The 16,235-nt window shown below is 41.9% G+C and overlaps 1 protein-coding gene across 1 annotated transcript; it reads left to right on the top strand.

Annotated features, from left to right (window-relative positions):
* The first annotated feature begins 199 nt into the window (after positions 1–199).
* On the top strand, positions 200–16,084 carry LOC139418523 (nuclear RNA export factor 1-like). Its single transcript, XM_071168063.1, has 21 exons — positions 200–427; positions 1,081–1,312; positions 1,416–1,560; positions 1,660–1,743; positions 1,877–1,981; positions 7,196–7,276; positions 7,400–7,469; positions 7,588–7,676; positions 7,757–7,864; positions 8,083–8,192; positions 11,182–11,218; positions 11,347–11,418; positions 11,532–11,587; positions 11,905–12,012; positions 12,126–12,184; positions 12,380–12,495; positions 12,587–12,629; positions 12,736–12,808; positions 14,473–14,655; positions 15,770–15,830; positions 15,922–16,084. The coding sequence occupies exons 1-21, from the start codon at positions 394–396 to the stop codon at positions 15,958–15,960; spliced, it is 1,905 nt and encodes a 634-aa protein (XP_071024164.1). The 5' UTR covers positions 200–393; the 3' UTR covers positions 15,961–16,084.
* The last annotated feature ends 151 nt before the right edge of the window (positions 16,085–16,235 follow it).

Genomic DNA, 16,235 nt, shown 5'->3' on the forward strand with positions numbered 1-16,235 from the left:
CTAGGCCAGCCCAGCACATACTCTGAAATGCTTTATGAATATGGGCCCAGGTAGGCCTACTATGAAACAAAAAAATAAAAAAAATGCACACACTGAGATCAGTGTGAGATCCAACATCTGAGGACTACACACACATAATACTTCTTTCTATTGAAGACAATGCTAGAGAATTAAGTGTTCATGACGTCATTATCAGAGCGTGTTGTGAGCAAAACGAGTTCAAATCGAATGCACATGCTCAGACTGCGGGGTCATACATTGCATGCTACGAACAAAGTGAATGTCTTTGCTAGCTACGGATGATAAACTCGAATTGATCTACATATAGAAGTGATAATATCCAGTATTATTGGACTTACGTATTCGTGTTAAGTGTGTGTTCGGTTCCTGATTATGTCAACAGCCGACGATTCACGTTACCACAACGGTACGATGAGGGTTAGTTAGCTAACGCGTTAGCTAGCTGTTGTGGCTTAGCTAACTGACGTTCGCTAACAAACCTGTTAACAGAAATGTTCTTCCTTGTCAGCTAAAGTTTTTTTCGTAATACTAAATGTAATACGACAGTAACTATCAATTGATACGTAGGTAGCTAACGTTAACTAGCTACATAAACAAGTTAGCCAGCGAACGTTAGGGGTTATCCGCAGAAAGCAGCTAGATACTGTAGCTAGCTAGCCAGCCAGCTATTTGTGGTTTATAAGTAAGTTAGCACTGTTTTTATTTTATTACACTGGGACCCATGGCTCGCATGCTGATACTCACTCTGACAGCATATATATCTGGCTAGCTAACATTCACACATCTTGTGACAGAAGTAACGTTAGGTAACTAGCTGGCTAGACAACAGCAACGTTGAGTAATTCCATAGCTAGCTAGCTAACTACATCGTAACGTGGCTGCAAGTCTGAACGTGTTGGCGTAGTAAAAGAGTGCATTAGCTAGCGCTTCTGCCAAACATGCATGATAACAGACGACGATGACAATAAATATGGGCCATTACCAGGCTAATTGCCGTGACCTTGTTGAAGTACTTATTCTGTGAAAGCAAAAACAAATTTTTGTGACTTTGTCCATCAGATCACGATGACAGAGTTGGAGGACAAACGTTTCGCAACCGCAAAGGCAGGGGTCCTTTTAGGGCCCATATGTATAGTGACCAGGGGCCAGGAGCACCAGGGACAAGAACAAGATATCGTGGTGGCCAAAAAGGCGGTGGCGGCCAGGGACCCAGAGCGAGATTTGACGATGAGGATGGAGATGTGGCAATGACAGACAGCAACTCCCAAGATGGGTCCTCCCAACACAGATTGTGGGTTTGTCATGCAAATTAAGGGGAATATTTCATTTAAAATGTTTATAGGTTTTATCATGGAAGTTATCCTTTTAACCCTCTCATGGTTTTACCTTGCCAGTAACCCTTACGGAAGGCCGAATCGCCGTGGTGATGACCGCTTTGATCGTGGCCGCAGAGGTGGCGGTGGAGGAGGTCACAGGGGTCGTGGTAATAACAGAGGGGATGGAGGTGGAGATGGCCGCAATACCTGGTTCAAGATATTTGTGAGTCAACATTGTGAATGAATTGGGTGGCTTTACTGATCTACTAAGCTGTCATCGATTGGATTGTAATTAACCAATGCTAATTTGTGACTCTTACAGGTCCCCTATGGAAAGAAATATGACAAAGACTGGCTCATAACAGCTCTGCAGAGTATCTGCTCTATACCCTTCACCCCAGTAAATGTAAGTGACCACTGCCTAATGGCTCTTTTGCGTTGGCAAGTTAGTCCATAAATAGTTTAATTCCCATGTCCCTTGAAATTGTTTCATTTGATTGTTTTTAATATAACCTAAACTACACCTCTGTTTTCCAAAGTACCAAGTAGAGGGCAACCGAGCACAGTTCTATATTGACGATTCCATCACTGCGAATGCCTTGTTAAAGATATCTCGGAAGATCACAGACAAAGAAGGCTACAAGGTACAATTTTTTTTTCCCTTCCACAAGATCTTTGCCAGTTTTATCAATTAGTGTTAAGTGGAAGATTTTGGCAGACTGGGAACCAGACATAAAAACACATTATGTCATCAGGATTTTTAAATTAAAGGCCCAGTGCAGTGAATTGTATTTTTCCTGTGTTTTATATAGGGCTGACTCCCAATTAATCGACTTGTTGATTGTTTGGTCATTAGGCCATTAGTGGACCACGATTGTTTTAGTGGAGCAGTAACATATGTATATCTATATATATGTGTGTGTGTGTGTGTGTGTGTGTGTGTATATATGTGTGTGTGAATGTGTGTATGTATATATGTGTATGTGTATGCACCCATCTCAGTAAACTAATCCATTGCGGAGGCCTCAACTAAAAGACAATTTATGTTTGATCTGAAGATGTGGTCGGATGCACCATATGCAGGGTGTGAAGCAATTGCGGAGCCTGCAGAGGCCAAATCGAGCTCAGTACCCCATCACCTTACACCTCCCAAATTTTGTAACAATGCGGAGGGCTCTGTATAACTCTGCATTGACATGATTGGTTGACGGTAGATAGGGGCGGTTTATCCTATAGAAAACACAAACTCACTTCATTGACAACTGCTCCACAAAGCTCAAGAAGTATGAATGCCCTGACTTCTGCTGAGGCCGTATCGTCATAAATGCTGCATGGCCAATGCAGATGTCGGATATACCACTTCTCTCTCCAAAATGCGCTCTCTCCCACCAATTTGTGCACGTATATTATTTCATAACTTCATTGTGTGAATTGTTAGTGTATTCAATTCCCCATTACATATATCACCAGTTGTACATTTACCGTTAATTCCTATAATTTCTAATCTACAGTGTTTGTTACTTTGATTTTGGGAATTTATCTTAATGCATTCAATATTATTATTCCAGTCTTCCCTTATCATTGTCGTAGTGGACACATTGTTGGCAGAGTGCACAACCTACAGTGGTTCCTCCTTTAAAAGTTGCGAGTTTACACTGCGGGACTTGAAGGTACCCAGTGTCACGGCTTCATTGCTCCAGACCACCACAAGGAGGAATTAGAGCACTCATTATGCATTTGGATCCCAAGGTTTTTATATGACTAATCATATCGAGTGTGACTTCAGCAAAGATGGCTGACAAAACATTACAGGGAAGCAAATGTATGTAGTTATAGCGTCATAACTAGTCCAGCAAAAACTGTACAATTGAGAGGAATATGTTAATGTAGGCAAACGATTGTGCGTATTATTTTGTCAAAGTTAATTTACGAAAATCCCTATTTAGCAAGTTTTTTCCCCAGCCATATCCAATACCAGGTGTATCATTATAACAAGCAGGGAGCAGGTTTTGAACCCTCAACACTCTAGCCCGAAGTCCAGCATGCTATCGACTGTGCCCAAATGTATTCGTTGGGGCCGATTGTGGCTAAAAACACTATCAATTGGAATCTTTAACGTGGAAAGGGGGAAAAGTATTATTATTTGTTTTTCACAAGCGTAGTAGGATGGGCTATTAGCTGAACAATAGACTATTCAACCTTTACTAAAGAATTGTCTAATAGCCGAGCTAGGTGTGAACCGCCCCTCCTCCCCAACTTGGAACAAATCATTTTCAGGACTGTCTAGAAAAAGCAGCAGAGATGTGCAATAGGTTTCTAAGAAGAGGTTACTCTCCACAATGTGTGGATGAAGCTCTTAATTTGGCATTGGGGAAAACACGAGATGAACCAAAAAGACCCGCTAAAGAACCCTCTGTAATGTTCACAACTACATATACTTTGAACTCGCAAAAAGTGGGAGATGCGGTCAAGAAACACTGGCATGTTTTATTTACGTGATAAATTGGTCCGTGCCAACTGCCTGCCACAAAAGAAAATCAGCCAGAATGTTTTGGGATTTTCACCCTCCAGACATTATTTACTAGAGGTCTTAATGATGAAATGCATATGTATGTTGTTGCAAATTTGAACATGAATTATGACGTTTTTCTTACACTGTACCCAAGGATTTATGAGAACTTGCTTGGTAGGTCGATGTCCCCATTGTGGTTTTACAGATGTGTTTAATACGTTTTATGTACACACTTGATTTGAATATTTTTTAAATGCATATTGTTTTATTTGGTAGCACTTATTTGTTTAACTTCGCCTCCAACCCCTTTCGATGCAATGAACTTTTGTGTGGCCTAGCCACATGTGTGGCTAGGTCTACATAACAGTGCTAATTAAAAAAAACTCACAAAAGCTCTGACGGAGGCTGTGAGGACGATATGTAAAGCTTATTAAAGATCAGTGATACGATCAAGAGCAGTGTGCGGGTTCCTTCCTCTTTTTCCTCATCTTATCCGGCTGTTGCACCTGCAAAAAAGATCGCTCAGATGTGCGAGTGCCTTTTTGAATTTGACTTTACAAACAACAAGAGGGATTAATTGGAGTTTAAGTCTGCACGTTCAAACTAAAACAGTGTAACTAAAAAGAGAGCGCACATTTTGTAATTCCCAAACTCTAAAAGTAATTGGAAAGGTAGATACAAATGATGTGTGACATTGTGGTTACAATAAAGAATGTAGCCCATCATGCAAATATTTCCTATTAGCAGGACAATATACTTTTTATAGCCTGGCTACTGTTGTGAAAATCCCTCAACTTCCAATGTATCCGATGATTAAGTACTCTAAAGTGTTACATTTCTAACTCAAAACAGCAGTACAGTATTTCTTCAACATCTTTATGCTTTCGTTAATAAAATAAAATAACGAGAAAAAAGGACGTTCAAATGCGGATGTTTATTTTTCACTTAATCTCCATTTGGGTATTGGTTAGACAAGAATTAGAAAATTAGGGTGCAGAAATGTTATGATCTTAGTGCAAACTTTATGTAACTAGGCAAGTCATTTATGAACACATTTTTATTTAAGATGACCGCCTACTCCTTCCTCGTAAATAGCCCAGTACTGTACTGCCGACCGTCATTTTCCGTTCCAGCAAGTACCCGTCAAAAGTTTAGACACACCCACTCATTCCAGGATTTTTCTATATTTTTACTATTTTCTACATTGTAGAATAATAGTGAAGACATCACAACTATGGAATCAGTACAAGGACAGCTTACTCCTTCCTCCCCAACGGGGATTTGAACCCTGGTCTCCTGCGTGGCCAACATTCTGTAGTACAGACATGGCCTGCTCTCCCTTATGTAAGGAATTAGACACTTTCCCATGTTTACTACAGTATGTATTGTAGACTGCACAGTAGCCTAAAACACATTTTGTTAATAAAATAATGATGATAAATACTCTTTCAAAATGCAGTTTTACAGCTCCATATTTTCCATTCCATCCTAACAGAAACCCTGAGGGTATAGAAACACCATAATATTATTCAAATTAATTAAGCAAGTACCAGTCAAGTTTGGACACACCTACTCATTCCAGGATTTCTTTATTTTTACTATTTTCTACATTGTAGAATAATAGTGAAGACATCACAACTATGAAATAACACACAGAATCAGTTAAGAACAAATACCTATTTACAAAGACAGCCGACTCCTTCCTCCCCAACGGGGATTTGAACCCCGGTCTCCCGCGTGCCCTGCATTATGTTGTACAGACATGGCCTGCTCTCCCTTATATAAGGAATTAGGGACTTTCCCATGTTTTCTATAGTATGTATTGTTGACTGCACAGTAGCCAAAAAAAAAACAAATTTCCTTAATAAAATAATGATAAATACTTTCAAAAAGCAGATGTTGATTTAGTTATGGATCCATAATGAATTACTATGGGAATAAATATCACTGATTTACAGAAATATTGGAAAAAAGTTGTCTAATGAAGGCAAACAATTTAGAATCATCCAATCCTGTAGCCTACTCCCGACAGTCATGTTGTGCATCACCATATTTTCCATTCCACCCTGAGAGTTTCGTTTTTCTCTCACCATAATATTAATCAAATTGAGCCACATTTATTAAAATTAATCCCATATACTATGTTATTACAAAAAAGGTTTTAAATTCTCTGGTAATGCCAATACGGAATGCCCTCTGGTGGTCAAACTAGCAATAACTTGCAGTAACAGGAAAAATGGCTGATAATTAAATGACGTGCTGCGGAAGCACACAAGCTGTGCCGCAGTATGACGCAACTTTTAAAGGAGGAACCACTGTATACTACACTTGTGAGAATCAAGTTTTGGTTTATTTCATTTACGAGTTTTGTCAATTTAGTCATTGTCTGAAAACCATAACTGGCATGCAGACCGGTAGAAATAGTAAGATGAATTGGCATTCAACATGAGAAAGGTTGCCGACTCCTCACGTAGTTTATTACTGTCAACTTCAGGAGCGCAATAGCAGAATCTGAGTGAGGAGAAAAATTGGGTCAGGTTAAGTTTTTTTCCCCTTTTTTTTCTGGTTATCTAGATCTCTGGCACCCTCTTGAGGTATGTCTTGTTTCATCAAACCGCGAGCTCAATACATATAGTTGATTTTACTAAAACACAGGGTGTGTGTGTATATGGAGAAATACACGTACATGTTCTTATTTTTTTGACCAATCGATTGGCCAAAAGAACAGAACTTTCTGTTTTAGTCAAGGACAGACCTATTTTTATATCAAATTGTACAACAACATCTGATGAAACTAACACTGTAGAAGTGAGATTTTAAAAATGTAAAAAATAAATAAAAAATCATATTTCCTGATTGTTGCTGGACTACACAGGACCTACTAATCAGCAGATTTGCATGGGTGGGAGTTTCGGCTTTGCATGGTGACATCACCATGCGGTAAATTTTGTTTTTTTAGAACAATAACAAAGACGTCCAAATAACGGCTAGTTTTCAGTTTTCCTCTCAACTCACACCACAGCCAGGCAGTCCTAGCAAAAGTATTTATTGAGAAATAGTTTTTCGCTCAAAGGTTATTTTTGCCCATTTTAATGGAGATTATTACAGTACGGTACTTAATTGTTACCCAGAAATGATTTGATATTGATATAAAAACAGCTGAGGGCAGGTTAATGGTTTGAGGATGGCAAATCAGTAAGGATAGGACCATCATTAGGATCTTGAGAAGGGGTCAAGCGGTGGTTAATGATTAGGGCTTCCAATTGGAATTCAAGGAGAACCATTTCCCCTAGGGGATACTCATTAGAAGACATGCCATTCACTCCTCCAACTTCCATCTTTCCAGGTGACTGTACTGATGAATCCCTGTCCTCCACCCCCCGGTCTTCAGTCTGAACTAAAGCCAGCAGATCTGGAGCACCTAAAGGTAAGACAAGGAGACCAGCTGTTAATGAATAGGAGATGGAGTGATGGGTTTTAATAAAGTATATTATTATGCATGGAGATGTATGGGCTGAATGTCTATTAAAACCCTTTTCCCCCTCATTAGCAATGCATGGCTAAACGCTTTGATCACTCTCAACAAGCCCTGGACTTGAACAACATCCGGATAGACCCAGGTAAGCACACGGCAAGAGCAGTTAGTCACATCAAATATTTTCCACTGTACATTTACATTATATGACATGGATTTTGGTAGTGCCATCTAACAGTCCTACGCTTCCCTGATTTTCACAGACCTGGTTTCCCAGAACATTGATGTGACATTGAACAGAAAGAACTCTATGCACGCTGTTATTAAGATAATTGAGGAGAACATTCCAGAGGTATGGATGTGGCCCTTACTTGTAGCTGAATAATATGTATGCTTTCCTTTCCACTGATCCCTACTTGTTTCCTTCCATAGCTTGTTTGCCTGAACATCAGCAACAACAAGCTGTTTAGGCTGGATGACCTGTCAGAGCTGGTCAACAAGGCTCCAAACTTGAAGACACTCAATCTTTCTCATAATGAGGTGAGGAGATCGGGTCTGGTTGAGGCACAATGGGTTGTTACTCAAACACTGATCTTTACTGGGATTGCACAAAGTTCTGTTGCTTTTCAGTTATCCACATAATTAATTTAGTAAATTGACTACTCTTGGGGACTATGAGTTCTCTCTCTGTCAGGTCTTTAGAGTATAAATTAGGCTACTAGTTGTTTGATTAGATTTTATTGTCCTTACCATTCCAGTTAAAGACAGAGCGTGAGCTGGATAGGATCAAGGGTCTTAAGCTGGTGGAGCTATGGCTGGAGAGGAATCCCCTTTGCGACTATTTCAAGGACCATGCTTCTTACATAAGGTCAGTCTGTGCTCAGGATGGGTGGGTGGGTAATAGTATGATGCTGACAGTGTGTTGTGAGGTGTATGGGAGGGGGGGGGGGGGTAGTTTAGCTCTCTATTCCCTGTATTTCAGGGAGGAACTTGAATGTATTCAGAAAATTCCCGTGATGCGGGAAATTACATGTTATTTATGAATTATATGATTCAGGAAGGACATGTTGGGTGTGGTACTACTGAATAGTAACGCGCCGCTCAAATTTGAAAGAACTGGAGTGGCTTAGTGAACACCATCCTATCAGAGAGCCTCTCACTGAGCCCTCCCACTTTACTACAATAACATATGTGGTGAAGAAGTTAAGATTTCAGATGATCTGTTCTTTGACAATGTTTTGGTTTATGTTGGATTCGTACAAATACCCTACTCAATGCTTGTGGGGAAGCACCAGAATTCAAATGTAATGCCACCTTTATGATTCTTTTAATTTAAGGTCCATGCATGCCATACCTGCCAAAGTTTTGACATGATCAAGCCATTAACCTCTTCACGCCATATACCTCAACATTAACCAGCTTAACACATGGTGTATTTGAGGATAATGGCTACATCTATCACTTTAATTATTCTCCACCCCTCTCCCCTTCTAGATGCAGGTTCAACTGTCTGAGTGCTCTTTGTCTGTCTCGCTCTACCTCTCCGAAACTCTGCAGCTCATCTTTACCTTCCATCTTTTTCTGCAGTGGAGATGGCCCTGTGCCCCCTACAGACACCTCTGTATAAAATGTTTACATAAAAAAAGGAAATCCATATAATTTAAATGTCGAAGTATTCGCTCGAGCACACACACACACTTATCTTGGATAATACTGACCACAGCATTTTGACCCGTAGTAGTCATTGAGACCCATACTTTGGGAGGAGCTTGGATTAAGAAAATTGCATTGTGGAAAGGGATTCCTTAAATATTCATATGGGAAACATGGGAAACATGGTATTTACTATCTGCTTGTGCTACATGCTGATTGGGCTGATGGTACCTCCTTCCATCCTCCCCTATAACGGGTCTTGAAATGTGGCCAGTGAAGAGGGCTGGTTAGCCAATGACGGGTAAGATCCCACCTTTGATACCGGGACAACCTAAGACAGGCACAGCCGTGCATCTGGCCACATCGTACGCACGCACGTACATGCAGTATATGCTAAGCAAAGAAGACATTGAAGTGAAGAAGAAAACGAAGGTGAAGATTTGCTCTACAGGCCTGGGGTTGGAGAGGGAGAGAGGTTTCCACAAAGCCAAGCAGAGTCCCCAAATACAAGCTTTCTCATAATTCCCTTAAATCTAACATGCCTTTACTTCAAGGCTTGTTTGTTTTTCGCAGGTTGGTGGACACGTCCTCAGAATGTAACAGCCAGAGAGAAGGAGAAGCTTTGAAAATGAGGGACACAAAGATGCATTTATTGAGAGACCCTCAATCAGTGGGATTTCAATATAGGAAGTTGATTTCCTTTTAAGGATATGACTCTTAAAGCTTCTGTGGGCATAAAGACATGCAGTCATGTCAATGTTCACTGATCAAGTCCTCACATATCGCTCTCAACATGTTTCCCTAAAAATATAAAACAAAAACACCTTTTTGCCTTATTTATTTTTAACCACCCCCGGAATGTTAAAGTTGAAGTGGGGTCCAAAATGTAATTTATTCTGGTACAAAATGCGTTGTGTGAGATGCAGTGTCATTCTTACGTCAATCAATGCTAGCAACAAAGAGCTACTTCCAATAGTGCTCTGTCTGTAGTGGTGCTCAGGGCCCAACTTCCATGTTCTCTATCACTCTGTTTATCTTTTCAGTTCTATTTGTGTGTATTTTCTTCATCTGAAGGGGATGCTGTGCATGGCCTCCTCAACTTACTCGTTTTCTACTCCTAGTGACATTGCATCATCTATCAAAGCTTTTCGTGAACTCCCCTTTGCTGTTTTGGTTTGATACGGCGACTCGTGTCTTGTTCTATGTTACCATAAGTCTAGCGCTTCCCTTCATCCCCCTCTGTTCTACATATCGCTATGGCTTTGGTGAAATACACTGATGGCAAGTGTGTAGTTGCTTTCTACATGAAACGACAGGGTGTAACTTTAACTAGCCTTTATGTAACGGATTAACCCCTCATAACCCTGCTTCATGGAATTCAGTCATCTCCAACATCTCTATCATCACCTCTACATCTCATCCCTGCAGTCTTTAGATTCCATTTCACTATCTCTTGGTTCTATGACGTGTGTATCGGACAGCTCAAACATGCAACATCTAGTTTTACCACGGTACCACCCTTGTGGACTCTACCAATCACATTGGCCACATCACACGTCTGAATTACCAGCCCACTCCCCTATGCGTGTGAAAAGCACTGATCTTTCTCTTGTTGGTATGAGCGCTCACAACCAACGTTCACACCCCTACCCCTACCACCCCTTCCAAGACAGCGTGTGTCAGTGTGTTTCGGCGTGTAGGGGGGACGGTGAGTATCACAAAGGGGTGAGTACATTGCCACAGGAAAGGGGGCCGGGGTGGGTGGCGAAATCGGGACTGTCGCCGTAGATTTATTTGACATTTGATTTATCTGTATTATCTGTATCCCTGTTCATATTAGTACATGAGGACGTGTAACATTAAGTACCTCTTCACTGATATGCAGAGATGATCAGGCATGGGTGTGGTCTATCCTGAACAATCAAATATGAAGTTCAAACCACCCTGATAATGACGAATCAAGTCCATTGGTCTTTGGCCAAATTCCTCCCCTAATTTTTGTTAATTGTCTGGACGGGGATTATATCAACATTTGGGCAGCTATTAGAGATTATTATCCATGGATGAGGCTGTGAGTGCATGAGCAAACGTGTGTGTGTGTGGTTAAATGGTATTCAGGGGGATGACTCCGAGTCTCTTATATTTGGTCAGCAGCACTAACTCCCGTCTCTTGTATCTTCTGTGTTTTTGTGAATGTCGGACAGCACGGTGAGAGAGAGGTTCCCCAGGCTTCTCAAACTGGTAAGGATTCTAAATTCATCCTTTTCCATTCCGTTTTTGATATTATTATAATTGTATTTGTGAAACCTTTTCAACTCTTTAATGAGTTATTTTAGTTCTCTCGTTGACCTCTCTCTGTCTCTCACTAGGATGGTCAGGATCTCCCCCCTCCTATAGTCTTTGATGTGGAGGTGACTCCTGCTGCCCTTCCACCCTGCAAGGTAATACATACAACCAATTGTTTATCATTCGGGGCTGTGCATATAATCACCTTTGTCAAAATAGGAGATTTTTCTTTACTTTACAATTTCTTTACTTTTGACTGCTGTCACAGGCCAGCTACTTCTGCTCAGAAGAGATCAAGACTCCCATCCTCGCCTTCCTACAACAGTGAGTTTGCACTTAGCTCTTTATATGTGTAACAGGGAAAGACGATGGAAACCACAGATACAGATTATTACTGTACACACTAAGCCTGAACCCAAAACACTGACTCGCTACAATGTATATTATTGTTATAAATGGTTAGAACAAAAGGGGAGAATGATTTGATGTAATTTGGATTATTCTTTAAACGACAAATTGATCTGCAATAGGTAGAACATCTATCTGTACCGATTGGAAATGTAAGTTTTATGTTTCTTCTGATGTAACTTTAAAAAATAAAATAACCCCCCCCCCCCCCCCCCCCCCTTTTTTTTTTTTAGATACTACAGTGTGTATGACTCCGGGGACAGACAACCTTTGTTAGATGCCTACCATGATGGAGCGACCTTCTCCTTGAGCATGTTCATTACCATGCAGAACCCATCCAGGTACCCCCTCGGCTAGTTGTTAATGTCTCCAGCAGCATAAACAGTGTATTATAAACGTGCTCAGCAGCACCTATTTGTCACCTGTTTCTAACATAGTCAGTCACTGTCTCTAGGTGCAGTCTCGGAGATTACCATAAAGACACTCGGAACCTGAAAAAGCTCAAAGATCCCTGTGAGTCTCTTCTGATTCTCTAGTTCAAAGTTTTGAGAAGTAATGGTTGATTGTCATCTCTTTCAGTGCAAATTTAGTCTCTGAATAAAGTAAACCTCTTGGTTGTGAAAGTCACTCATATACACAAAGTAAAAGACTACATTGAGAGTAACATCTTTGTTCTTAAATAAACCCTCTTGCCCTCTGTTCTTTCAGCCACACGATTCCGCTTACTGAAGCACACCCGTCTGAATGTGGTGGCTTTCCTGAACGAACTGCCCAAAACACACCATGACACTGCATCACTAAATGTGGACGTCAACACCTTCACCGTGAGTAGAATTCACTTCTAACCATCAACTCGCATGCATGAACATCCTTGATTTCATAGCTTCAATCTCTTCTCTCTCTCCACTTTTACAGAACACGTTACTGTCGTTCACAGTCACTGGAGTGTTCAAAGAAGGTATGCTTTTTAAAACTTTTAAAACTTATTATACTGTTTCCCCATATACATTTTCATTAACAAAAAAAGTCATTAACCATGTCTCTTTTTCTCTCTTTCACCCTAGTTGAAGGTAAATCCCGAGACTCTGTCAGAGCTTTCTCTCGGGTGTTCATCACAGTGCCGGCTGGAGGGACAAGGTAGGTCTAGACATTTGTACCAGACCACAAGCATAGAGATGGTTCCTCAATATACTATGTTAACAAAAGTATGTGGACACCCCTTCAAATTAGTGGATTCGACTATTTCAGCCACACTCGTTGCTGACAGGTATATAAAATCGAGCACACAACCATGCAATCGCTATAGACAAACATTGGCAGTAGACTGGCCTTCATCGTGGCACCATCACAAGATGCCACCTTTCCAACAAGTCGGTTCGAATTTCTGTCCTGCTAGAGCTGCCCCGGTCAAGTGTAAGTGCTGTTATTGTGAAGTGGAAACGTCTAGGAGCAACAACAGCTCAGCCGCAAAGTGGTAGGCCGCACAAGCTTACAGAACGGGACCGCCGAGCGCTTTGTCCTTGGTTGCAACACTCACTACAGAGTGCCAACCTGCCTCTAGAAGCAACATCAGCACAGGAACTGTTTGTCGGGCAGCCGCACACAGGCCTAAGATCACAATGTCAAGCATTGACTGGAGTGGTGTAAAGCTCGCTGCCATTGGACTCTAGAGCAGTGGAAACTCGTTCCGTGGAGTGATGAATCACGCTTCACCATCTGGCGAAGGCCAGGAGAACGCTACCATAATGGCAACTGTTAAGTTTGGTGGAGGAGGAATAATGGATTTGGGGTTGTTCTTCATGGTTTGGGCTAGGCCCCTTCGATTCTTTTCTTCCACCATTGTGGCAACCGTTTAGGGAAGACCATTCCGGTTTCTGCATGACAATGCCCCTGTGGCCTCCCGGGTGGCGCAGTGGTTAAGGGCGCTGTACTGTAGCGCCAGCTGTGCCATCAGAGTCCCTGGGTTCGCGCCCAGGCTCTGTCGTAACCGGCCGCGACCGGGAGGTCCGTGGGGCGACGCACAATTGGCCTAGCATCGTCCGGGTTAGGGAGGGATTGGTCGGTAGGGATCTCCTTGTCTCATCGCGCACCAGCGACTCCTGTGGCGGGCCGGGCGCAGTGTGCGCTAGCCAAGGTTGCCAGGTGCACGATGTAGCCTCCGACACATTGGTGCGGCTGGCTTCCGGGTTGGATGCGCGCTGTGTTAAGAAGCAGTACGGCTGGTTGGGTTGTGTATCGGAGGACGCATGACATTCAGCCTTCGTCTCTCCCGAGCCCGTACGGGAGTTGTAGCAATGAGACAAGATAGTAGCTACTACAACAATTGGATACCACGAAAATTGGGGAGAAAAAGGGGTAAAACAAAAAAGAAAAAGACAATGCCCCTGTGCACAAAGCGAGTTTCATACAGAAGTGGTTTGTCGAGGTCGGTGTGGAAGAACTTGACTAGCCTGCACAGAGCCCTGACCTCAACCCCATCGAACACCTTTGGGATGAAATGGAACGCCGATTGCGAACCAAGCCTAATCGCCCAACATCAGTGCCCAACATCGCTAATGTTCTTGTGGCTGAATGGAAGCAAGTCACCAACATCTAGCGGAAAACCTTCCCAGAAGAGTGGAGACTGTTATAGCAGTATTAATGCTCATGATTTTGGAATGAGATGTTTGACGAGCAGGTGGACACATACTTTTGGTCACTTTTTGACAACTCTGCTAGATGTCTTGACTCTGCTAGATGTCTTATAATAAAAGATAATGGAAATGTGTAATGTCTTTTCTTGTTTGTCTTTGTTTCAACAGTCTTTGCATAGTAAACGACGAGCTTTTTGTTCGTAATGCTACAACTGAGGAGATCCGGCGGGCCTTTGTTGCACCCGCCCCCACACCATCCAGCAGCCCTGTCCCCACCATCTCAGCTCCCCAGCAAGAGATGCTTTCTGCCTTCTCCCTAAAGTCCGGCATGAACCTGGAATGGTCCCAGAAGTGAGTGGCACACAGTTAACTTGCATTAGATTTTACAGAGTGGCTGCGGATCTGACTTTTCTGGACCCTCTTCCCGACAGCTAAAGGCCCTGAAGCGTCTGCTCATGATTCTCTACTTACGCAGTCTGTGCTCTAGAGAACAGGCTACTCTGGTGAATGCTGCTTGTCTAATAAAGTTAGATCAAAGCTGAATCAATGTCTGCAAGATCACATAATGATAGTATTGTACATAACAGAACCCAATATAACAGCATAATGTTACTGTAAGACAAAAAACACCTCATTTGGAGATTTTAGGAGGATCAATTGGTCCATTTTTGTAATCATGTAGCCAGAACTCAACAGAGCGCCACTATGCAAAATATGTACATTGATTAAATTAGACCCAGGTAGGCTATGCTACAGTTTTACGCCATTTGCTGTAAAGGTTGCTCACTGTACATAATTCGAAACACACCGTTTAACTCAAGTTATAAAGCATCTCCCCTTGAAACTGATTGAGATCAAATGGTTGGTATGCAGATGCTGCATGGACGTTACACCTGTAATATGCATCATTCACAATTGACAGTGGGACCGTGTGTGTGTGTGTGTGTGAAGTAGATCTAAAGAAACATGCGCAGAATGTGATTAGGATCTTCAGCTCTGGGGAAAAGGGATCCGAGGGGTGGACAGACACTAAAACCAGTAGATAGTGGTAGCGCTGACGTCATCCACTTGTTCCTATGGAAAACTCCCGATTTTAAGCATTTGAATTGAAGCGTGCCATGATCTGAATGGTACCAACAACAAAAAATCGCGTTGAAAGCGGCTGTAACTAGCAAAGGGTCATGGTCGACGTAGTCGTTTTCATACTGCCTGAGTCAACCGGGACCTGTGATTGGTCTGTTTCAGCCCAAAACATTTTGGGAGGGCTTATTGTAATTTACATGGGCACACCAGGACTTTTGCCACCGCTAGGTTGCAACGCAGTAGCGCTTATGCTTCAGACAGGACACTGGGTGCCTTCTCTCTACAGATCTGCAGCCATGGCCTAGATTCTAAGTGGGCTCAAGTAGTGACACACTGCTTCGTATGATGTTGGGTTTTAACTTACTTGATCAATGTATTTCAGATGCCTGCAGGACAATGAGTGGGATTTCAACAGAGCAGGGCAGGTCTTCACAGACCTTAAGGTAAATGCTTGATCCTAGTATATCTAATGGAGCAATGTGTGTTGCTTTCGTTTGACTGAATGCTTCATACTGAACTTCTGTTTCTCCTCAGGCTCATGGAAAGATCCCAGATGTCGCTTTCATAAAGTGAATAGGAATGATTGGAGCTTTTTAAATTGTCACTTATTCCCTTTTGATTCTTATTCCCCTCCTGGATTACTAGATAACAAGCATTTCATTCTGTCATTATAATTAAAAGTGAACGTATTCATGTCTGCTTGTAGTCATTTTGCATTGTTGATTGCACAAACCTTAAGGATTCAAATGAACTGCTGCTATGCCTTTTAAAGCATATCTAAACCTCTAGGATGAGTTCATGTTGAATTTGGCAATTAGTAACATTAGTAACATTATCTCCAGTAACAT

Source organism: Oncorhynchus clarkii, chromosome 10, assembly GCF_045791955.1.
Source record: "Oncorhynchus clarkii lewisi isolate Uvic-CL-2024 chromosome 10, UVic_Ocla_1.0, whole genome shotgun sequence".
NCBI lineage: Eukaryota > Metazoa > Chordata > Actinopteri > Salmoniformes > Salmonidae > Oncorhynchus > Oncorhynchus clarkii.

Coding starts and splice junctions, on each gene's coding strand:
- LOC139418523 (XM_071168063.1), top strand. CDS start 394: ATGTCAACAGCCGACGATTCACGTTACCACAACG. Junction 11,419..11,531: donor CTGCCCTTCCACCCTGCAAG/GTAATACATACA, acceptor CTGCTGTCACAG/GCCAGCTACTTCTGCTCAGA. Junction 11,588..11,904: donor ATCCTCGCCTTCCTACAACA/GTGAGTTTGCAC, acceptor TTTTTTTTTTAG/ATACTACAGTGTGTATGACT.